Consider the following 25624-nt stretch of genomic DNA (forward strand, 5'->3'; position numbering starts at 1 on the left):
GGAAAAGAATTAAAAGTAATTTTTGGGGCAGCCCATGCTTGTAGTTGTAAAAATGTTTGCTCAATGTCATCAAAGGTATAAAATAAGAGAAATTGCAAAGTTCAGGCAGATAGTGTGAATTGCTTTTCTCATCCTCTATTGAATTAAAAATTACAGTTAGAAAGTGAAGAACATCAGTGTTTGTGTAAAAAGAGGTTTTTTTTTCCTCCTAGATATTTGATTTAAATGTAACATTTTCGCATATCAAAATATGATGGATCATAGGTTAATTCCTTGCATTGTGTTATATCATTTCAGCTGTGGCACAGCATGATGTGGTGGAGTATAATCAAACCTGGCATAGTACAATATATTGAGTGATGACAAAGACCACAGACCATTCACTGGAATCTGTTATGCTGAAAAATGCATAATTCCCCAGTGATATGTCCAGCAGTTTATATTTTGTTAATGAAGACTCGAGTCTAATTGCTATCTTTGGCCTTTGCCTCTAGGAAATTCATGGGGTGCATTGCCCACATCCAGTTTTGTCCCTTCCTCTGGCCTTTTAGGAGCTGACACTGTGAACTAACAACAGAGTGAATCCAAACATCAGTGTTGGGCTCCTGTTCTTAGGGCTTTCTCCTTGTAGAAGCTCTCATTTGACATCAGGAATATTAAAGGTAGCTGAAGCATTCAGTACACACGCTTTGCTTAAAGTACACAAAAAAGTTTAGTAGCAGCAGAACTAAAGGAGCAGACACATATTGCTTCACTTAATTAGTATTCCTGCCCATACAAGGTTGTAGGTCAATATCAGCTAAAGTTCAGACTTTTTTCTCTTTTTTATGATGGTAATTAACTATCAGGAATATCAGGACCCAGGAATATCTCGTCTTGTATAAACAACTTCTGAAAGTTCGGTTAAAACCTTTCCCAAACTCCAGATCCTTTGGTAACTGGCTGCTGAACCAGAAAGGGTGTTTTGGTAACTCTCCTCTTAACAAATTGATCTTCTCCTTGGGCTCCAGCAGTATGATTCTGGTAATCAGAGCAGCATGAATAGGAGTGATAGGTACAGATATGGAATAATGAAGATTGTCCTGTTGCCTTCCTTGTTTGAAAAATTTGGTTCCCCATGTTCCCAAACTTTGCAGTGCCAGGTAGAAAAATTTAAAGTGTGATTCCTTAATAGATTTTATTTCTGGATTTCATTTGAGGGTTTTCTCTGTATCCTGCTGGTTGCTCTCTGTCCGCCTGTAGGAAGGTTTTGGGATGCCATGTCAAAGTGTCTTCTGGGCATAGAGACTGGAGATACGGATTCTGAAAACATATGCATGTATGGGTATTTTAGCATTGATATACATTCAAGCTTTCTCCCATAGGGGAAAAAATAAATATTGGTAGCGATACACAGCTGTTTATGGGAGTCCAGAAATTAATGTAGTTTCTAGGTTAGTTTATGTTTCTGCTTCCTGCTTCACTAGAACAGGCCCATACGCAGCCTTGTCCAACTGTTCTTCTTTAGCCAGTGTTTTCTTCCTGAGATAGTTATACTTCATTTGGAGAAGAGACCAACTCTTCATTCTAGTGTTAATATCATTGCAATTTTCATTTCATGTGTGAAAGATTGCCTTACAGAGCCAAGTTTAATGCATTTCTAATTAAAAAAACAAAACCAAATGAAATTATATGATGTTACTTCTCAAAGTTATCAAATCATTCATCTTCTTATTTTCACAGCTCACCATGTTAAAACTGGGACATGTGAAGTGGTGGCTCTTCACAGATGCTGCAATAAGAATAAGATAGAAGAAAGATCACAGACAGTGAAGTGTTCCTGCTTCCCTGGGCAGGTAGCAGGTACCACCCGGGCAGCTCCTTCTTGTGTTGATGGTGCGACTCCTTCTATTGCTTCCTTTCTTTGTGTTCCTAGGAGTTTTTGCTGGCTTAAGGTCATAAGGGCCACTTCAGGCCACTTCACTACAGTTAACTGTTTAAAATAAGGGTAGGAAAGCTGCATTTTGGAGGGGGTGTCCAAGGTGAATGGGAAGAAGATGGAAAAAATAATTATTTGCTATTGGTCTCTGGAAAGGCGAAGCAAAGTTATTAGATGCCAGTGAAAGAGGCCTCTTGAGAGGTTAAATTTGATCTAAGTAAAAGAGGACTCTTGGAGTTGTTTGAAATTCACTTAATTAAAAGTGTTTATGCAAAACCTACGTAAGCATATGATTTTCATGTGCTACAGTCTTAAATCTAATTTATATATTTATCTCACTGGAAAGAAACAAGCAAACAAACAGAACACAGTCTGTTTTTTAATCTTTTTAGACCTATTACTTTTATTCACAGTTCAATTTTAGTGTCTTAACAATTCTGGTGTGGGCTCATATGTTTTATTTGGGAATATACTAGCTGGTTTTTCACAGCTCTTTCTCTGAAAGAGTGGCAGGAATCACCCTTTACATGATCTCTTTAATGCTGATATGTTGTTGGCTGACAGAGAAGCTGTAAATATATCATCGTTGGGGAATAAATTTAATCAAGTTACGCTAGGCTATATTATAGACCAAGCAAAAGAGGAGATGCTACTTAAAACTTTGAAATCTGGCAGAGCAAGATAAAAATGAAGTTGGAAAGAAATGCTGTGAAGAGATTGACTGAAGCACATAGCACCTTTTGCAAATTGGAAACCTAACTTCCTGTGGAGGTTCTGAGGTGGCTGAAAAGCACAGACTAGCTATCTAGTCAACATATTTCTCATATTTCCCTGGAAAAAAAAAAAATGTTGTAATGGCATCCTAAAGTGTCCATTTCAACAAAATACAAATACATTTGTTTTCTTCTCTTATAGCTTCAATAGTGGAGCAGAAATGGTGGTGCCACATGCAACCATGTCTTGAAGGGGAGGAATGTAAAGTTCTTCCAGATCGTAAGGGATGGAGCTGTTCCTCTGGGAATAAAGTGAAAACAACTAGGGTAGGTATGATACCAACCTGACATGTTACCAACAAGTTAAAAAAAAAAAAAAAAAGTGCACAGGAAATTGGGTGCACAAAGAAGACCTAAGCTGAGAAGACTAAAGAAGCATGGGAAGAGAGTTGTACTGGGATTGGACTTCCTGGTCCCTCACACTTTTCTCAGCATACTTTACAATTGTTTGAACATAGTAAGCTGTGTGCCAGACCTTCTCAGGTAAGCACTGGGGATAGTAGAGTTGATACCTTCAACTAACAGTAATGATCAAATGCATGGTAATCTAATATGTATTTCTCTCCGAAATCAGTTGCACTAAGTCTGTACACTTTGCTAAGCTCTTCATTCAAAGGACAGCAAACAAGCATTTTTGTCAATTACATGGAATGACCATGTTTCTACATAGAAACTGCAGAGTATGGTAAGCATTTGATGTATGTCATTACAGTATGATCTGGTTCTTTCTATACTGGATAACTGTGATTTACTAAAAAATTTTGACAGAGCTTCAGGGAGTTCCTTTCCTTCATTTGATGCTTTTCATATTATTGCTTCAAATTTATATTAACAGAAATATATTTAAAGGTCATCATATACAATGCCTGACAACAGAGGCATGTCAACAACAAATGCTGTCATCTTTGCATTTTGGTGGCTAAGAGAAACAGAAGAAAAACAAATTCTTCAGATAAGCATTAAACACACAAACTTCCTAAATCTATGACATTGTATCTTGTCAGGGTCAACAAAATTCATCAACTTACAAAAGATGAAAACATACTCTGAAGACACATATGCATGTGTGAAAGTATAAACACCTTCCCCCCTGCACCCCAGCACACGTACTCATGACTGATTTTTCTTGTATGTATTTAATAGTTTGTAGTGTCAGACCATAAGATGCTAGACTGGTGTTTATACAGGTGTTTGAGTATCTATGTAATTTTAGTGAAATATTCCTTACCTAGGCACTAAATTTCTGGTACACATTGGTCGTGGTCAAATGTAGCATGCACTGTTTAAATTATATTCCTTGTCTCCACAGAGAGCTCTATATGTCTCAGTTTCTGTATTTATAAGTCTCCAAAACATTTTGACATTCTTTGAAGGAAGGATGCTTCCTAAATGTTTGTTTCAAAGTTCCCTCCCTGAATCCACTTTCAGATATGTCTCTTCTGAAGACAGCCCTGCTGGAATGCTGCTCACACTTAACTTTGTAAATGCTAATGCAAATCCAATAATATGCATGTAAAATGTATGTGCATACATAATATAATCAAAAGGAACCAGATAGATATTTCATAATAATAATAATAATAATAGAACCAGAACCAGAACTAGAACTAGAACAAGAATTGTGTGTGTTTTGAAATTTTTCCTGGTTACTACTGCATGACACAATTAGTGTTACAGAATACTTGCCACTTTATGTGTATTAAGAGGGTTTAACAAATGGTAAGTAAAAATGTGGGCCTGGATTATATTTCTGTAGGAAAAGAAGAGGTCAAAAAAAGGGAAAAATCAATTATGATTGTTTTGATGAGATTTCTTCTTAAAAGTTTGTCAGGATATGGGTTTATCTGCTTTGGTTGGGAGTTAGGAAGTTTTTTTTGCTGTTAGGAATCTAAACAAGCCCAAGGCTCTTGTCCTCAGAATTTATGCCTTTGTTGTTAGACTTTTAGGTCTGTCTCTTCGCAGCAGCTGGAATTTTCTTGTTCTCCATGGTGGGGGCAATCCTCAGGATTCATTTCATACCCCTTCAGTAATGATGCTTTGGAAAAGCCAGTCCTTTTCTGACTTTTTTTGCTGTTTATTTGCTGCCATAAACACTGATTCAGTACAATAGCTACCATAACCTGCTTACAGACCTAGCACCACTGAAAGGAAAATACTAGTCACCTTCAATCCCCTCTATTGTTTTGCCTTCTAGTATGTCCAGATATTGTATGTTTTCCTCCTTTTTCCTTCATTTTCCAGAGATGAAAAGCTATTATAAGGCAATAGCAAACTTTAGTTCAAATTTCTGACTGCAAGTTGACCTAAGTCACTGCAAACAGTTCAGTGACAGGTGAATGAAGGTCTCTGTCTTTCACATACAGCAACCTGTGATTTTAAGAGACATCATTCTGATGGCCATTAAAATATATATTGCTACTGAAAATATGGGTGGTTCTTCCTGTTAACAGAGTAGCTTATTATCAAAGACCAAGTACTTTTCCCTAATATGTAGTCACTACCATATTTTTGCAGCTTCTCTTTGTGCTCCCCAAGGCCTATATAAATAAAAGGAAAAATTCTAAACTGCTCTTTAAAAAAAAAAAAAAATACCCCCCTCTTTTTTTTTGAGAGTAATAAAAATAACTATACAGAAAGCCAGTATTAAGAAGTTATGAATAATAAGTTTCCAAATTGTCAAATGAAATAACCTATATGTGATTATCATGTATAATGGAAAACCATAAGGAAACAAAGAGAACTGAATAACTTGGGTGATTAAGTAGTCACAGAAAAACCTTCACAAGGCTTTCCTGAAAGAGAAAAAACAGTTTATCTTCACCTCCAAACATTTTCTGTAAGTTTGCCTTCTTCATGTGCCAAAATCCTAACCCAATTTCCTGCTGAGGTTCTGTCATTTACAGGAAACCAAGTTCAAAAGTAGCAGCTATGTTTCCACATCTTGAGCTGTTAACAGTTAATCTTTATGTTAGAAAAAAAAAACCAGTGGAGGAAGGAGATATTTTTATTTGTCCACCTTTTTTTGCATATTTAATCTCACTATTGTAAAAAATTGTGATACTGACTTCCTAATAGTTATGGAATTAGTCACTAAGCAAAAAAAGCCAGATGAAAAATGGCAGAAAACTAATTGATTTTTAAAAATGTGGCATACTTGAGGTTTTGAATTTTGTTCAGTTATATAGATCTAATAAGGTCATACATGAATGATAAATTAGAAGTACTCAGAATTTGAATGTTAAGAAATCTAATTTTGAAATGATTTACCTTTAGAATACAAAACCAGGTATTATTTTCCTAATTTGTTTGCATATTAGTGGTAATAGGGTGATATTAAGAATTAAGCATAGAAACTAATATAGTGAATAAATATAGGGGAAAAATGAAAATATAGGGAATATGGGAAAAAAAATGTGTCTGAATAAGACGAATAGTGATCGTGCTGATTTAGAATTGACTATTTTGGTTCTGTGTAGCCTGCAGGAGAGGAAGGGGGAAAAAAGCAATGACAACTTAGGTAAATCAGTAAATTTTTTCACTTCATATAAAAAAATATGGGCTTGTGTTCCTGGGCATACCACAACAAAAGAGGATGTTCATGAATACATTAGGAGAATTATGAGATGATTATGAGCATAGCTGAGGTTTTACCAGGCACACTTGGGCATTTTCTTTCAGGCTGAGAAACTGTTGTGAAAGGAAACAATTGCATTTTTTTTCCCACAAGGCTGGCCTCAATTTTTGATACATAAACACAAAAATTTTGTCATGTTGCCCTCCTTAAATGATGAGAAAAGTGTTTCAAAAAACGGGAAAATCCAATTCTTTTTTAAAATTTGAAATACTCTTTCTTCTACAGTCTCTTTCTAATATAATTATTCTAGTTCCAGAAGTTACATTTCTTGTTTTCTTTCTTTTTTATGTTTCCTTTTTCTTCTTGCAATACAGGAAAGAGCCTGTATTAAAAAAAAAAAAAAAGTAATTTTCCCATCAGTTGAAAAAATATATTATTATTATATATAAAACTGAGAATGACATCTTAGAAATTCTCTGAGTTTCTATCAAAGAGATCAGCCCTTTACGAAGACTGAAAACTAATGCTTTGCAGATAACAGCTGAAGAGAAAGAATTATGTTTTTGTTATGAATTTGTTATGGAGTATATTGCACATCAGAGGTCTCTCTCTGGATAAGGCTTTTCCCTGAGCAGCTCTAGATGCCAGGCTTTACTTGTATTTATAAGATCAGTACAATATACATACAGTAGTAATCTGTATGGAAGTGCATGTTGCAGTTCCTCCTGGGGTCCCAGTTCCCCAGGCACCCATCCTGGGACCATCTTGGAACATGTCATGGCTCCTGGGCAGCTCATAAACCTGTGTGTCTTTCCTGCAGAAATTAGAGAAAAAGAACAAGGTAAAGTGGTGTAGCCTGGGTCTCATCTCGAGATTCTGGAGGTGGAACATGACTGAAGAATTGTGTACTTGCTCCAGGCAATGGGAGAGTGTTCCCAGGCTGATATTTTATGAACATGTAGAGAAATCTGCATTGGAATTTTTCATGGGAAAAAGTATAGAATGAAATAGGCTATTTCAGTTCAATGGGACCTACAATGATCATCTCATCTGGCAACCCGACCAATTCAGGGCAGACCTAATTAAAGCATGTAAATAAAGACAGCATCTAAATGTTTCCTAAAATCTGATAAGCTTAGATGCCTCTCCAGGAAGTTTGTTCCAATGTTTGACTGTTGTCTTGGTAAAGAAAAGCTTCTTAGTGTTCAGTCTAAACCTTCCCTGGTGCAGCTTTGAAGCACTGCCCAGTAATTAAATGGGTAAATAAAATTAACCTTGTCCTCAGGCTTTTAGTTTGATTTGGTAGAACTGCCTGTGGAATGAGGCATAGTTTAACACTAAATTGTGGTTAAATTATGTGGGGTAGAATTTACTGGACTTTGCTTGGGTTAGGACTCTCTAGAGTGTGATAACTAGCCCAAGCTGGAGACTGTCTTTTTAGTTTCAGACAGAATTTTTCAGTTCCAGAGGACAATTGATTTTGTTCTAAGATAAGTCAGATGAATTGTCTTCTGGAGGTTCTTATGTTTCTCAAAGAATCTAGAGGAAAACTACCATGACTAACTTAGCCCCTAATGTTTAGATACTTAATGTTAAATAGGAAGCAGCTTAGATAATTTAGTCCCTTTGATGTGGTCTTCAGCAGGAAGATGACCATAAAAGCCCATTCATTCTTTGTCAGTTTGGGGAGCTTTGGAATTTGACCACTATCAAATATGTTATAATAAGAGTTTAAGAAATGCTCACATTCTGAAGATGCACAGCTATGAGCTAAATCAATGACTCATACTATGATAAGCAGCATGTCCAGTATCTACTACTCACTAAAAATTTGCAACAGTGCATGTTCTTTTAGAATTGTTGGTGTAATACTAATACTAATAATAAAAATTAACAGCAAGAAAATCAGATACATAGCAGATATAGATTGTTAACCCCTGAAAATCTCTAGGAAATGAAAATGAGTAATGTTTTCCTGAAAACAAGGGAAAGAAGTATTTTCAGCCAGATAATTTGGAAATGAGCATTCAGCTTCTGGAATAGCTGAGCACCTACACTTTTAAATGAGCTGAAGGAACTGCAATTGTTTCCCTGAAAACTGGCTAAGATTTTTTACCATGTAGAGGAAAGCGCACTGCAGAACAGAAAGAAATCAATACCTAGTATATTACTATGTAACTATATGCCAAACCAATATCAGAAATAGAGTAGTGCAATAAAATAAAATAAATATTACAAGAGCAGGGAGAAATAAAACAGAAATATTACAGGGCTAAAAATAAATCCATAGTGAGCATATTTATCTACATTTCAAATCCAAATCTGAATTCCAAATCAATACCAGAGATAGATGAATAATATGAAAAGAACTGAAATATTGCCAGGATGGTGAGAAATCCATACTGAGAGTGTCTATACCTTCAAAAACAATATAGGAGAGAGCCTGAACTCAGTTATTCATAATATCCCAGTTTATCTAATTTTACATTATGGCTTCCAGAATTTAAAGGAAACTCAAAATTGAATAAGATATTTTTCCTCTTGGAAAAAGAGGAAGTGTACTGTCCAAACACACTAACTGGCTTCATGTGAAGACAAACTGTGTCCAGTATGTGCATCCCACTGCCCTCAATCAATGCAGTTTTGTTGCTATCTATAAATACTGCTTACACTTTTACCCTATCTCTTCTTTTTCACTTGCAGATGCTTGGTTGTTTCTGAATTAATTACAGCTGGTGAAAGGAGAGACAGTAATTTTATTTATGTTTTAATTTATAAAATATGCTGTTCATAACCCTTTCAGCATAAGGAATGAAAGGACCTCTGTTCGCTACCTTTACATTTCGGTGGGCTACTCAGATTCCCAGTGTCAAGAGGCAGCATAAAGTGGTGACTCAAATACTACCAGTGCTGTCATAACCACGGCTTGATTAAGACAACATAATGTAAGAGAGTTAAAATGTGTCCCTGGATATGAAAGGAGAATGGCATTTTTCTTGTAACTGAGCCTTACCTAGTGTTAGCAATGCAGCAATATTAGTTGCTGGTCTGTATTTCACACAAGCAACAGATCCATAGGCTCTTTAAGTGTTACTGTTTTTTCTGCCAAAGTTAAATATGTGGTGGGTAGCATCTTCCCTCTTGTCTTCGTTCCTCTTCCTCTTCTAGGCTTTTCAGAAACAGCAGTAATAATGAAATGGAATTAGAGAAAGCAGAAATTAATAATCTAAATATTATGTACAAGTTATTCCAGGATGTTTGTGATAGGCACGATATATGGTAGTTGTGGTCAGTGAGTGCTAAGAAAGCAGTGTATTTCTCACACCACATTGTACATATACATGATGTTTTGCAGTGTAAAACTGCTACTAACTTACATGACATAAAAAAATTTGCCTTTTGTTTTGACCACTGAGAAATTTGAAATAATGGTAGGATGGATCAGTGATCTGCCATGTGTCAGGTACAGGAAGTCCTTTTCCTAATATTATGTAAGGGGCTATATAATTGAAGAAACCACCTTACTGTAAAACTACTTTGTTCCTCTGCCTCACTTCAGAGCCTCTGTATAGACTCCTCAGCTCCTACTTTAATTTCAAATGAAGATTTATGGGAATAATGTACATATATACAGTGACCAGCAATACCTGGTGGTTCATAAAAATGATGTGATTACAATATAAGTGAGCACACAGACTGTAGCAAAATATTACCCATGGAAAAGAGTGATTGCACTTGTGACAGCCTCTTTGTTGCTATGGTATCTCTTTCCATGCCTTTGGCTAATCTGTCACTAGGAGAAATTTGCAGCTGTCTCAGCATGTTTCTCATTGCTAACTCAGAGACCACTGTATCTAATCTGTCATTAAAATAGCAGTAAATGGTATACACATATTTTCTAAGAATAAATACAATTTTTAAGGGACAAATAAGCTGGTAATGGAAATATGATGATATTTTCTAGGATCAAGCTGGACTTTTATATTACAGTAATTATTGTTTTGATCTACCACCGCAGTTCTGTCATTTTGAAGATTTGTATTTTTTTGTAGGACACCTAAACACTAATCTTTTGGGACAATTGGACATTTTGATGGAAATAGTTAGCATGCCAGCCAACACATGTTAAAAAGAATCATCAGTATTCAGGGATATACAATTTATTGATTTTCCTAAAAGTAGCCTTTATATAGCAAATTTGCTTGGTTATTGTGAAGTTGTGTGCCTAGTTCTATCCTATGTAATAGGATGGGACTGTGAGTCTCCATTTGGCAGGAGTCTAGGCCCACAGCTTGATGATGGTTCCTCTGTGGTCTCAGAAATCTAGACGTGTCATGGTCCTTTCCCCAAGAGCAAATGTACTCTAAAATATCTACAAAAGACTAGTTATGGAATAATGGATTAAAGGAAGAAGTACTGTGATGTGAAATGCTATAGCAAAGTCATAGACTGAAAGGTCAGTAAAACTTTTGGGGCAGATGAGGATAATCCAAGCATTCAAATCCCAAGACTTTTTCAAAATGTCAAATTTCAAAATTTTCAAAAGTTTCAAATTTTGTTTAGTTCTGTTCTGACTTTGAGACCTATGGATACTGAAATGAAGAATCAAAGTGAGTAATATCAAAAAGAGAGAATGAGATAAAGGCAATATTCACAGGTACAGGTCTTTTGAAAAGAGGGAACCTGATTATACATTACCTTGCTGTATCTCCCTGTGAAGACACCGAGTCTGGTCTCAAGCTATTCAGGAGGTGCAATATATTTTTTTTTTTTTTTTTGTGAATAGACACACTGTAAAAATAATGAGAAATGAAACCTTTTGCAGTCTCTTCATCACACTCACAGCATAGCTGCACTACATCTGCACTATATATGCTGTAGTTTATGCAATTTTATCAGGGAATAGGTAAGACTGCAGCTAGGATACACTGTAAAGCACCATTTTAGCTTCTCCAGAACCTGAACCTCGACAGAATTATGCTGCAATCAAAGGAAACTATTTCTGCAATATTTAAAGAGAAATGCAAATTAGTTGTATGTCATTAATTACTAATCAGTGATTTTCGCAACCATTGCTTTCTTTCATGTGCAAATCCTCCAATTCACCTGTCCAGCCAAGATGTTTTCTGCCTTTGTCCCAAAAGATTCAACTTGTGATTTACTTTATTTATTCTTCTGCCTTGTCCTTTGCTGGCATGTTTGAGATATTGACCTCATGTCTGAAGAATAATTTTCTGCCTCCGTGATGGAAAAGAAGAACAATTTCTTAAGGCTGTTTGTTAATGACTGGCTTTCTTCACTTCCCCATGAATTTCCACTTTTCCAGCATCCTGACACAAAAATCAAAGGTGTCTCCACTTCCATTTGCAGCTTCATTCTGCCAGTCTCTTTGCCATTCACAGTTGTGCAAGAAGGGCTCTTTGAATATCTAGTAGTCTTTTTTAATTTTCTTGGAAAATTTTTGTCAGCTTCTAATATCTCAGAAATTAATGCACAAGATGATATTCAAATGCCAGTATCATGTGAGTCATGCTGGCATGCTCTAAAAGTAGTGCTTCTTCCTTGTCTCACCCTCCTTTTTTAGTCTGTAGAGACTTCTTTGGATCATTTCTGCTAGTCAGAAATGATACATTTCTGGTCAGAGAGACCAGGCTATTCTGAAACCTCACATTATCTGCTGCCTAAATAGCTGCAGGCAGAATTTTCTCCTCTTTCCCTGGGTATTTGGCACAGGCTTCACAAACTCTGTATCACTGCTTAGCTGCAGTAATGTATGAGGGAGGGAAAGACTGGCCCTCAATTGTTCAAAAGGCAGTGCTTTCAATTCTTCAAAATAACATAGCTTTCTTCCTCTTATTTCCTTACTCATTAGGACTGATTATAGAAAACATCAGAAACACCCCCTTGGCACTGCTCTGCTTTTCTGCCTTCTTATAGGGAAGGAAATGAATAATAATCACTATGAAGTGGAGAGTCAGATGTACAGAACATTCTGAGCCTACACAGTCACTGTTGGAAGAGTGAACAACTCTCAAACCAGTTGAAATCAGATTACTCAGATATTATTCCCTTGCGTAGAAAAGTGAATACTGTAATTCTTAACTATCTCTATGAAGATAGTCCCATTCTTTGTGAAAACTCTTCTAAATGAAGAAAAAATTCAGGCAGGAGTAAGTGGAAGATTGCTGCCTATAAATTAATAAGTTGTTAATAAATTAACAACCAACATAATTTCCATGAGAATTTCAAAATTCCTTCTTCTTTTCATGACTTGTAGTTTACTTCTTCTACTACCCTGGTGAGCACCAAGTCAATTTCAGGAAAGACACTACTGCTGTGTTTAGAGAAAAGACTCCAAAAGACTGTCCATGTTCTATAAAATGGACTCTGAGCTTTCTTCTACTGCATTATTAGAATACACAGATGATCCCTTCTCTGATCTTACAGTCCTGATTATCATCCATCACCTTCCATATCTGCAGTGATGAATGCCATGCAACTCTTAAGTGCAGGGTGAAGCTACAAAATACCCAGTCCACCAGAGCTTATTTGTATGATGAAACCTGGAAAATTATGTTGCGAAGACCGAACAAAAATTTATCTCCAGTTTGTGAAGATCAATGGGTTCTCAAGGAAACAATGGATTGTGTCTGATCAACATGTATCTACAGACTCAGTCGTTATAGATATCAGAATTTTAATAGAGCTGCACTTTAGTCTCTTCAGGTTGAAGAATGTCAGAAGATAAATTACTGATGCCAGCCAGAAGAACTTGTTTCTTTATCCTGAATTCAATCCTATTATTCCTGAATATCCTGAATTTGTGGCTTAGGAACATGTTCCTGCCAAAGGAAGACCAAAGGACTTCATCACTGCTCATGCTGTTTCTAATTCAGGCAAATGCACTCCAAAATCAGATTAGTTGCTCTTTAAATTGGAGATCTCTCTATCCTGATGCCTTGTCAGCTTTTCAGAGAGACTTTGGAAGATGCAAATTTCACATTTTTAAGGCATCATTCCAATTCCACTTGCTAATAATTATTGTTCATCATCCGCAAAGTACAGAAAAGGAAGAGGAGACATTCTTCTAGAATGCAACTTGACAGATTTGAAGCCTATAACTTGGAAAGCCAATTACTTTTTAGAAGGTCATTCAGGAAATTGCTAGAGTCCTTTTTCTTTCTTGTGACCTTAAAACACATCATTGTGGAATTACATTCCTGAAATTTGAAGGCAATGACCTCTTCTGAGCCTTTTGTTCTTTCCTTCATTACATGAGGTTTTAGAATTCCAGAGTCTAATTGCAATTATTTACTTTAATTTATTCATACCAACTTTGTCTTAGGCCACATTCTATTTAGAAGATAATGAGAAGATGCATATATGGGGACAACTGGACAGGTTTCTATAAGGAAGACAAATTAAATTGAATACCACAGTAGGTTCTTAGTTAAAACTCGTAGCATTCACTTTTAGCTTTGACAGAATACTTCTTTTTGCTGTAGTGTGAAGTTCTTAAATAGTATCCAGATGATCCTGAGTACACAGGTGTTCTAAAGTGTAACTTTCACCTGGATGTCTCCATAATGTTCAAGCAAGAAAACATTTACTTATTAAACTGACAGTACTTGTTCTTTTCATCTTTGACCAAGATGACTGCAACTATTGTGAATCAGAAACCATAATCTTGACTATGTCTTAGTGAAAGAGACTTTATGTGTTGTTTTCCTGGGCAATGAGTTCATGCCCATCTATATTCATCTGTGAGAGTCTCTGGGTGAAAAGCCCTCAAGTCTTCCTTTTTCACTTCTATTAGGACTTGAGAAAAGACATCAGACATTCTGAAATCCTCCAAATCTGCCACCTTTCTTCTCTTTCTTATCTGTATTGGAGTGATGGCATGATGGGTACTCATACAGAAGAAGGTTAAAATTAAACTTCCTGAAAATAATTTTATATTCTCTGAATGGGTACCCACTACTTTGTCAGTACCCATTTTTTAAGCCAAAATTCCAACCACAGGAAAGTCTTTTCTTTGTGTGGAAATTCTAAATGTATGAAAAGAGAAACGAAAATGATCAAAGAAATTCAAGCTGATGACTGATTCATTGTTTTAAAATATTTTTTCCGTCCTGGATATTGGTTCTGCTGTTTTCTAACTTGTTTTTTAGTTGTCTTATATTCCCTCAGCTATGGCAGTATTCCTGGAGCCAAATGTGAGTGCACTTCCTCAAAATGCCAGCAGTGGAAGCTGGTAAACAAGTGGGGAAAAAATCACCAGAGGAATCTCTGAAGCTTGTGACAAAGGCAGAAAACACATCAGTACCGCACTAACAGAACAGCAGGTACTCTTATAGTGAAGATAAAATTACAGGTAAGGAAATCATTTACATTTCTGTTTTGAACTTGTCCAAAATGGCCTATTACTCTCCACTCAAAATACCAGGAAAAGCCCTACAACATAAAATTAGAAGAAGAAAAAGATACTTGATTAGAAAAATTAGACTACCTGATTTTTTTTTTTTTTAGTGGGGATAATTGGAAGCTCAGTCTGACCCCCTTTCTCGAAAAATATATTAAAAGATGAAAATCCTTTATGCCACTTAGACAATTTAAAACTTCAGTCTAATTTTAAAACAAGGCTGGGTTTGGGTTTTTAAAATTTGTTTTGCTTTTTCTTATTTAGAATGTAAACACAGGAGACTGCTTCTTATAGGTTTCCCTTTCCAATCAAAACCAAACCTTTTCTATTGGTAAGTGAAGTCAGATAAAGCTAAAACAGGACCCTGTTCCCATCTCTCCATTTCCACTTGCTTCCTGACATTTGAAAGGGTAGCATGACTCTTTATTATGCTCCAGTTTCCTCATATATTGAAAGGAAAGAGGTTGTTTTTATCTCCCACTTGGTATGATTAGGTGGGATAAGTGTTGTAGAAGAGGAAAAAAATTACACTTATGTAATTAATTGTCTTGCAGTCTTTCATGCCGCCATGCTGCAGTCCCACTATGGAGCTGTGATCACCATAAAAAGCTCAAGAGGATATATCCTTGTCTGAATTGCTGCAGTTATTATCTGTTACAGAAAGTTAAATAAGGTTTATGTTTAAGTCTTCTTTTAATATAAAACTGTTGTCTTTAAATGAAACACTGTGTTAAGTTAAAATAATTCTACCATAAACTCAGTTCTCTACCAAGTTACAGAAACATTGAGAAAACTAGACTAGGCTCAATGCACTGGCAAAACCTTTTGGAAGACGGTAATAATGAGTACATAGGAAAGGGTAATGAATTGGATTTAGCCTTGATGTAACTTGTATGTCTTCATCAGCTATTCACTATCATAATTGTCCCAGTGAATTGCACCAACTAATTTTATTTTGTAAACTATCCACTTCAAGGAAATATGAACACAGGATGATAATTGTTTCATAGTATTCAAATACCTAGAGATTTTATTTAAGCAAGAAATTATTGAAGTTTTGAGTTTAGTCTTGTATATTTCCAATGAACTGCAGCATAATATTTAGGTTAAATATGTTAAGAAAACAAAAGAAGAAAACTTAAATAAATTTTGGTGATTTTTTTGAGATGCTGTGTATCACTTTTCAGAAGCAATCATTATTGGCAGGTCCAAAATCTGTGTCAAATATCTAGATAAAGAACTATCTGTCTGAACTGAATATTGTCTTTTGAAATGTGTAATGTGTCATCTGTTATTTTATGTTGTTTCCTGTAACCTTCTAATTTTTTTATTTTTTTTTTTACTTTAAACAAATATGAGAAGAACACACTCAAATGTTTCATTTTGAAGGAATTGTCTTCTGACTTCATGACTCCTTTCCGTACCACAGGTCTATGCATGGACTTATTCTCAAAGAACTTTTCACTTACTCTTTTGTCATACTTAAATGTTGCTGATATACTATCAAAAAATGAGTGTAATCTATTTGTTTCTATTGCTTTTCAGTTTGAAATTGAGTATTTTGAAGACCATGCACTTTTCCTAAGAGAATTTTCTCAGATTCTGAAATGTGCTTTTCTTGTCGCTTTGTATTTTTCCTTGTAATTTTAAAAAATATTCCAACTATCCCAGTTTTGTTTTCTGTAACTAATTTCATAACAGTGTAGTACTTGACATGTGTTTGTTTCTTAGGCAAACGTGTAAAACTCCTCAAGTCCGAATGGAGAAGTAGAGAAAGGAGGTTTCTGCTGTGCCTGATGACAATTTTTGTTTTTCCACACACAAAAAATATTCTGGCTCCACGTTGGAGCACTAGTTGTGATGAATCCTAGTCTTGGTCGGATTCTAAGGAAGGGCCAGAACGTTCGTTGAGGAATAAAGAATAAACCACTCCAGAAACTGAGTTCCAGCCCCGGTTTATTACTCACAGAGCAGCAGGTGTGTACAAATACAGGTTTACATAGTATTAACAGGAGTTGTTGTACCTTACTTCTCATTGTAGTTGCTTAGTTTGCTGCAGACATTAAAGAATTGCAGCTTATTTGGGCAGCGTTCCTGGAGGGTGGTTGGAGAGACTCTGATTGTGCTCCTGAGCAGCCTCAAGAGCCCTAGATGATTCTGGGAGTTTTAAAATATGTTTCTTCACACACTCTACTATCAAAGATAGACCCAGTTGGTAAACTTAAATTACTCACTCTCATGGGAAAACAAGAGACGCTCTGGATAACAGCACTTGGAAGAGAAGTCCATCTTAATACATTCAGTCTGGTGTGGCACTTGTAGTTGAAACCTCAGCATCCCATACTGAATTACTTAAATTTTAGAAAAAACTAAGAAATGAGTATTTCCATTATATTCCTAAGATAGGCTAGAAGTTGTCTATCTTAAAGCTGTGTTAAAGATGAAGACCTTTATCTTTTACAGGAATATATGCCATGCTCTGAGGTAATTTTCCATTACCTACTTTCCTAGTCCTACCTTTCAGAATATTTGAAGTAATTGGAAAGCTCACTTTATATGTGAAAGATTTCTAAAGCCTTTTAGTTTCAATTAAATTTAACACTGATTGTCTAGATCTTCACTTTACCACCAAAAATTTCCTGCTGAAATCCTTAAGAGCAGTGGGAAATAAAGGAGCACAGAGTTCTATTTCAAATGGCATTGCATGAAATGAGTTTTTGAAATGTTTGTGTCTCTATAATGGAAGTCCTAAGCACAGGAACTATCACAAGTGCAATTCTAATTAGTCACTATGCAATAAAAATATGAAAGAATTATAAGGTTTTAGAGCCTCATGGTTATCAAAGACCTGAGAACCTTTTGGGTCATGGTCTGGGAAATACTCTTTTTAATTAATAAAATGAGCTTGTCATAGGTCCTGAAGGACAAGTGTGAGGATCTAGAATTCTAAATCACTTAACAGGCTTGGGAATATGTTTAGATTAATACTTTTCATACTGCAGTGCCTAAAATAAAACTAAGGGAGCAATTTCAAGCTCTTGAGTTCTTAAATAAAAAGTTAGGTAGGGTCAAAATTTTAAAAACAGGAATGAAACATTAGATGACTTTAAGAAGTGTCTTCCAATACATAAACTTCTCTGTAGGTAATTGAATCTGTGTAGTTATCATTAAATATCTCTTTTCCAAACTGCTCACAAGGGACTCAAATTTTGCCTTTTGTCATTAGCCCAAGTCAACTAAGGGCCTGTGCCCGAAGGAATGGTTCTCTCTTGCAGCTCCCCTGAAATGTGCTTGAGTCAGCTTCATTTCTCAGGTTTCTGAAACGGTTCCTCCTGCCTCCAGAAACTTAGTTATTTAGCAGTAAAGATGCAAATCCTCACCTACCTACCATAAAGAGCCTATGTGTATAGGAGCCCTATTCCAGAAAGGTCCTTAACATTTTTTTGTCCGCTTTCCCCAGTTCATTGGAATATTAATTTCAGGATTATCCATCTGTGAGGAAATTGTGAACCTGTCTTTTGTTAACATTTGGAAAGTACTTTGGATTATCACTGGTACAAGATAGTAATATTAGAACAGAAGCATTGTCCAAGCCTACAAGTTGAACTACTTCAGTGAATGAGCATGCACAAGTGGCAATGCAAATTGGCACTTGCATTCACAAGCCATGTATGAATGATAGCTCATGGAAAACCCTGTATGGATTATAAAGTTTCAGGAAATAGTGTGCTTCCATCCATTCAAAAGATTCATTTCTAACCTCAACCTCGTTCTCAGAGGGCATGAGTGGAAAAAATGTTCTGGCAGATGTTTGTTTCTGGTTATAGGGGCTGTTTCTACACTGTAATATTTATATTAATATATAAAGTTCTTACTACCACAACAAAATTATTTGTGTTATAGATAAAAAAAAAAGATCCAGTCCTCACAAGTTCATTCCTTTTTAGGAAAGGTTTACTAAAGAACCACTTTGTTCATAATTTTATTAGTTTTTTTGTGGTGTTTTGCATAGAGTCTAAGAAAGAATACCACAATAAGGACACAAAATGGAAAGAAATATACTGCATACAAACAAAGGCTGTTTTGGTATGGTATCTCTGTTTTTTCTCCATGACTTGGAGGACAATCCATTGCTACGTATTTCTTCAAGCCATTCCTTATGGCTTTTGTCATTCCCTGTATTTAGCTTATCTCATGTTAGTCATTAAATAAATTTATTAGAACTCTTTTATTTTTGCTTGAAATCCCCGTATCATTTTTGTTTCCCATAGGCATTTAATATTTTAGAGAAAAATGGAAGTGGTGCCAAGATGACTTTGGCTCATGAAATTCCCCTTAGCTCAGGGTGTGCTATTAATTGCTTCCACAAAAAATAATTTCCTTTCTGCATCTTATGTATCCCAGGAAAAAAGGAAAAGAAAGAAAAAAGCCTGACTATGCTTAGATGACATGATCTATGACCACACACAATCCTATATGGTTGGTGGGACAGTTCTAATTAAAAAGAAAAAATTCCTCTATTAAATACTTTATGTGTCTTTGGAGAAAACCTAGATCAGAGGGTCCATCCATGTTGAGTCATCTGTCGAGGCAAGAAGCATTAGCCCAAAAATTTTATCTTTTCTGCATTTGCATTGATACATAGTCCTGTCTTCCCTCCAACTCTCCTCATGTACTAAAGTCGCTTCTTTACTGTGCATGATGGAAAAGAGAGAGAATTAAATTGCAAGGAGACATATAAAAAGGCAAGTTGCTAACTTTCAAGTGCCTGACTTTGCAAACACAGGAGTCAGTTTTCAATATGGATTTTATGTATGGTTTATGATAAACACAGAAAAAAATTCAAAAAGCTGCCAGTCAAAAAATAGTAATGTACAAGTTATGTTATGAAACTTTCCAGCATACACTTCATTTCAATATACCATATATTGTTACATATTTTATTCTAGCATTATTATATAATAACTATTTATATGCCTAATTTTGAATGTAGAAGCTATTCTGTAGTTAGATAATGATTTGTGATATATTTGTTTGTCTGAAGAAATAGAAGACTTTTACTATACCCAGCTGTGGTTCTGTAACTTTGGTGCTCAGGTGCCTGAATTTAGAGAGAAGTGCTTTACTATTCAGGGAATATTCCCTCAGCCATTCTTTACATCCTATAGTCTTGATTTTTCTTCCTCCCTGTTCTAAGGCAGAAGAAAGTCCTGAGTAAAAATATCAGACTTGGTTTTTATTGAGAATCTATTCTAATGAGATGAACAATATTATCTGCTGTATTCATCCACTGTGTGGATTTCACAAGTGAGGATATTTTTCACCCATTGTGAGCAGCACCAGAATGCAGATTGTCCAGAAAAATCTCTTGAGGCTGGTAGCTTTTCTAAGGTGGTGTCATGAGATCTTTTAATCTCTGATCCATTCTGTATTACCTTGGAAAAAATGTTTTACCTAAAGACTGAGTTTGTTCAGAACATTTAGTGAGCGGAATAATGTGGAAATCTTCAGGTGCATTTAATTATATATTGTTGTGTTAAAATGAAACAAGTGAGTCCACATACAATTACAGCCAATTTACAGCAGCCACTCACTAATTTAAATTAAAAAGTCTGCAACTGCAGAGTAATTATGCTTTAATTGCATATTTAGAACAAGAAAATGAAGAGAATCTAATGCGGTATATTTATGATATAACAATGATGTGAAAAAATTTATTAGCAAAAAGAGAGTAATTGCATTCCAAGAGTGAACAGATTAATTCAAATAACACCTAGGACACTAAAGGTTTTCGTGTACTTCTAAAATTTGTATTGTTAATATTCCATGCATATTAATTATTAACTGAAAACTTGATTTACACCTGTTCAGGGTGTTACTGTTCTCTAAGGATCTTAAAGATCAGACACATATTGTTATTGGCCCCTCTTTTCCTATGAAAGCCTTTGGCACAATATCTTAATACCTTACTTCCCAGACACTGAAATCAAATAACATTTACTATATCCAAAATTCAGCATTTCTGGGAATACCATCACTATGTATTAGCTAAAATTTCATTGCTTCTTGATGAAACTGCCTTTAGTAACCAAGAGGTTTATTCACTCCCTGATGTGTATGGTGTATGGATATATAACTTCCATTAATGTTAATGTGCAATCTATGTTTGAACATAAGAAGTATTAACATCATACATAGAGGCAAATGTGGATCACTATATGTATATATATAAAAAAAAAAGCTATCTGCTTTTATTTCCTATTTTTATCACCTATTTAATTTGACAGTGTACGTTGCTTTCATAGGGATATTTTCACCACAGGGTTGTAGCACTAGGTGAGGGGAGCAGATAGGCCATCAGATTATGATTTTACTGAGTTTTCTTGTGACTGAAAATGCATTTGCACTTCCAAACAGCCATGTAACTGAGCAGTCATGTATTTGCAAAAATACCATTTTTGTTATCTGAAGTTTATCACCTTAGCCCGTGTGTGGTAGATCTGGGTGTAATAGAAATAACACATCACAGGATAGCTGAGGTTGGAGGGCAGGTCTGGAAGTGCCACCCCCTGGGCCAAGCAGAGCCATCCAAAGCCAGTTAGGACCAGACAGCTTTTGAATATCTTCAAGAATGGAGCCCACAATCTCCCTGGGCAATATGTACTAGCTCTCAGTCACCCTCACAGAAAAAAAACAACTTCTTCCTGACAGGGAACTACCTGTGTTTGCTTGTTCTCAGTTTCTTGTTCAGTCTGCTGCTGGGCACCACTTGAAAAGTGTCTGGCTCCATTTTCTTGGCACTCTTTCTTCACATTGTTGTACACATTGATGAGATCCCCCTGAGCCTTCTCTTCAGGTTGAACAATTCCAGTGCTCTCAGCCTTTCCTCATATGACATGCTCCTGTACCTTATTTGACTTAGTGGTCCTTTACTGGATAGACAGGAAGGTAGACATAGATACAGAGATATGTATTGCAAATGAAGCTAATAAAATTCCACCTGCAGATAGTATCAGAAGGTGTGTATTTTACATTGTGTAGCTCAGTGGCACCCGGTTCCATGAGTAGAATTCCACCTTGCTACAATAAAGCGAAAAAATAAATAACAATAAGATGGTGCCTCAGCCTTTTGAGCTTTAGTGCAGGCCACAGAAATATGTTGCCTGACTTTTAAATTAATTCTTTATTATTTTTTCAGGCAATCTACCACTTTAGAAGGGGCCACATGAGGCTGTTTCCAACAGCAAGACCAAGGCAAAATAAAAGCAGTGTAATAAATAAGCCTGTGTATCATAAAAATCACGAAGCACAATTTTATTATTGCCTTAAGTGCAGTTCCTAGAAACAACTCTGTGGAGAAGGCAAACTGAAGTAATGAACTCCTTGAACAGTCTGTTTAATATTCTGTTTGTTCTGCGTTTATGCTCTGCAGAGCTGACAAGAGCTGTATGCAAACAGTTTTGCTGAGGGCAAAAGAATGTTTCATCATTAAGGAGCATGACCTTTCTCTCTGTGATCAAAATGAAAAGCATATGCCCCTTGATGTCATAAAGTGTTGTGACCATTCCAATGAGTTGTTCCTCAAGCCTTGGGATGTTTCCCCCTGACATAGTTTGATATTAAAAGGTTATGTGATGATTAATTGTATCCACTGACACAGCAGAAATATTCCTCAAAGTTATGTTTCTTTGATATGACAGATTTTTTTCTTTTAAAGTTTAAAATCCAAATCAGTTAAAGCCCAGTTATTGTGAAATTCTTTGTCCCCCACTCTTTCTCTGTGGTTCTTCTGTTACCCTCTTGTTTCACGTTAGGCTGGGTGAAACCACTCTAAATTAAATCCTTGGTAATTTTTTACTTTTTGAATAACAGGTTCTCTATCTCTTGTTAACTTGTGCATGAGCTCTGTCCTGTTTCTCCACTAAGTGATTATTGCTTGCTAAGATAAAATAAGCCCTTAAAAGGACATTGCCTTTTCCAACCTAAATGATTCTATGATGTTATGGTTGTTTTGTAAAGACACGTGCAATGAATGGAAGAATACAGCTCCAGTATCAGTCACTATATATTCAGTGGCTAACATTTAAAAAACATGGTTGCTACCATACAGAATTTTTAACCACAACAAAAAAAGAATAACAGAAAACAGAAATTTGTGGGTTGGAAATTCATAATTTTCTTATATTTTTTGGCACGGTCATACTTAATTTCTCCTTGTCAAATCCTATTCCCACAAATCACTTAAACACACAATTTAAGTAGGAGAGCAGTGACATCGAATCCATTGAGGTTTATTCCCTCATTTAAAAACAATCAAAAGAGCTTTGCTGGTGAGAGATCTTATACTTCAGTTTCTGGTACTTTGGAAGTAGATTCACTATGTCCAGTTTTGATTGTCTGATTTTTCTTTTTCCTTGCAGGTAACCCGATAGCTAAAGACGTATCAAACCAGTCTCAAGGCCGATAACGTTAAATACAGCACATAGGAATTTCATTCCTCCAGGCAATCCTTGAAGAGAAATTTTATACTGCTGGGGTGTATCCTTCAGAATCAATTGTTTCAATGAGAACCTGGCTTGTAATCAGCAGCAGCCTTGAGATCTAAACTACTGGAAAGTTATTTTGAACTTCTGTGTTACAAATATTTCAACTGATTGAACTGTGTACACTTGTAAAATTGCACTTGCTGAGGAATTTGCAGCTGTAATCATGAGCCAATATTCTAAAGGTGCAGAAAAGCAGCAAACTTTTGAGTTCTCCATTGCAGATCAGTGGCTTTTCATCTTGAAGAAGTCAACCTCTGAAATATATTGGATCCTTCACTTTAAAATGATCCCTGGTCCACTGCTCAGATTGCTGGTGGGACTGCACACTGCTTTAATTAAATTTCTGTTGCAGAAATTGTCCTCTGGCATGGCGCAGTTTTAGACATTTTTATTTGTGTTCTAATCTTGCAGCTCTCAAAGGTACATATTTAAATATCTTGAAGTTGCTTTGTTATAGGAATGGAATTATATATCCATTGTTAATAATTATTGTTGACAAGTAATAGTTATCTGAATACATCAGTCATATTAGAATGTATAGTCAGGTTGACATGTTTCCCTAAGGCTAACCAACTACTGCAGCTTAACAGTTAAAGAAAGTAGTGGTCAAAAACTCAATTACCACTTCTGTTTAAGGCATTTTATGTGTTTAATATATACATTTCCATTTAGTTCAAAGGAAATGGTTGTTCCCAATATGTACTTTACTTTCCTAACCTTTAATTCATTTAAATTGATGGTAAGCAGTCAATTACACTATTTCATCCCTTTTTTATAAAGGTAGGCAGGGATGTAAATGAGTTTTGCAATTATGATATTGGATGGTAATCATTCAGAATTTTTGTCTTTTTATTAAAAAATAAAATCTATTGCTTGAACCTAAGTACTGATGGATGCTTATGTAGATGTCTGCTCAGTTTGTTTGCCATAAAGGAAAAAAGTCCTAGTGCTCTCCCAGTTTTACACTTCATGGCTATTTTGCTTGCTTACAGTAATCCAATTCAGATTGTTTTGTTTTGTTAGAAATTCTTGAACTTTGCAATGTGTTGTTACATGAAAAAAAAATTCCTCAATATTTAAAGGCCTTAAGCATCTTTGAGCTTTTTTCTAAGTTATTACAGAATGTATGATTTTATACTTCATTTAATGTATATTGTACCATCTGTAATGTTGATACAAAAGAAATTTGGCAATTACTTTTGGTGACACTACATAAACATACTGATTAGAGGGAGTTCTGACTGTCTGCTTTGGTGAATTGAAATGAAAGCCACACAGACTTAATGGTAGTCAAAAATACATACAGGTAAGCTTGTTTAAGTCCTGTGTGGTTACCAAACAAAGCAAACACACAAACAAACAAAAAACACCTCAAAAAATGAATAGAAGGAAATGGTTTAAACATCACAAGCCATTGACATGGCTAGTTTAGTTATATATTAAGTTCCATGATGGATGAACACTCTGGCGTGCTCTGCCTGTCACTGTAGCCCCTGCTGCTCCAAAACCATTTCATTACCTCTGCTGTATTATTGCACAGGAGAGCTTAAATAAAATAAATGACTGTTTGGAATAAAATTGAGAAGTATATTCTATCATTCTGCTGGGACATAATAAAAAATATGTTGACAGAAAAAGATCTTATTTTCTGATTAAAATTTAATTAGAATAAACTGTTTGTAGCAGAAACTAGGTCTCTTGGTATTTTAGGATGGATTAGTATTTTATGGATTTGTGCTAAGAGGTTCAGAATGGAAGGTAGCATCTTAAAGAGGTTGTCTGGGACAGTGCAAAGTGTAAATGTGCTGTTTTGTAAAATCTGAATATGACCTCTATTTGGTCAAAAATCTATATCATGCTTCTCAATACTTGTTTTCTTTGTTTCCTTGTTCCTAAACAGCGCTGAAAATACTGTATTATATACAAGTGTAGCACATGCATACCAATAAATGAAAATAAATGGATTTTCAAATATACTGAATAGATTCTCTGCAGTAGATTAATGTTGTGACTATTCATAGCAAGTGAATAAAATTGTAATATAAAATAGAGCTCCCTGTATGGATGTGCACATTGGATATCTGTTTACTCATGGAACAAAATAATTTTTTAGTGAATAAGAATCTCAAGGATTATATTAACTCTACATTTCTTCAGTAGAGCAGAGAATATTTCCTGCACTTTGAAATGTCCTTTTTGAAAGGAGTGGATACCTATGGGAAATTCTGGTGGGTGTACTGCTGTTTTCAGGTCAGATTGAATAAAATTATTTTTTTCTTCACAAAATGTGAATCCTAAAAAATTATCATTTAGATGTTTTAAGTAGCAACAGGACATGGCAGACAATCCTGAAAAAGTAATGTTTCAGGTTAATTTGAGGAGCTATTTAAA

The 25624-nt window shown here is 35.5% G+C and overlaps 1 protein-coding gene across 6 annotated transcripts in view; it reads left to right on the plus strand.

Annotated features, from left to right (window-relative positions):
• The window catches only part of TAFA2 (TAFA chemokine like family member 2), a 177110-nt gene extending 151896 nt beyond the window's left edge, over positions 1–25214 (plus strand). For 2 of the 6 annotated variants that reach the window (XR_002866088.2, XR_015285554.1), the window contains exons 3-7: positions 1723–1875; positions 2834–2958; positions 14456–14639; positions 16419–16664; positions 23108–25214. Coding sequence is in view for 1 of the 6 variants with exons in the window: in XM_086884575.1 (XP_086740701.1) it covers positions 1723–1875; positions 2834–2958; positions 23108–23119 (290 nt within the window). In the remaining 5 variants the exon portion in view is untranslated. Of the gene's footprint in view, positions 1–1722; positions 1876–2833; positions 2959–14455; positions 14640–14951; positions 15825–16418; positions 16665–23107 lie in introns of those variants that run through there. The other 4 variants (XR_015285555.1, XR_015285556.1, XR_015285557.1 and 1 more) reach the window with 4 other exon arrangements.
• Positions 25215–25624: the final 410 nt, after the last annotated feature.

Source organism: Cyanistes caeruleus, chromosome 4 (assembly GCF_971803275.1).
Source record: "Cyanistes caeruleus chromosome 4, bCyaCae1.hap1.1, whole genome shotgun sequence".
Lineage (NCBI taxonomy): Eukaryota > Metazoa > Chordata > Aves > Passeriformes > Paridae > Cyanistes > Cyanistes caeruleus.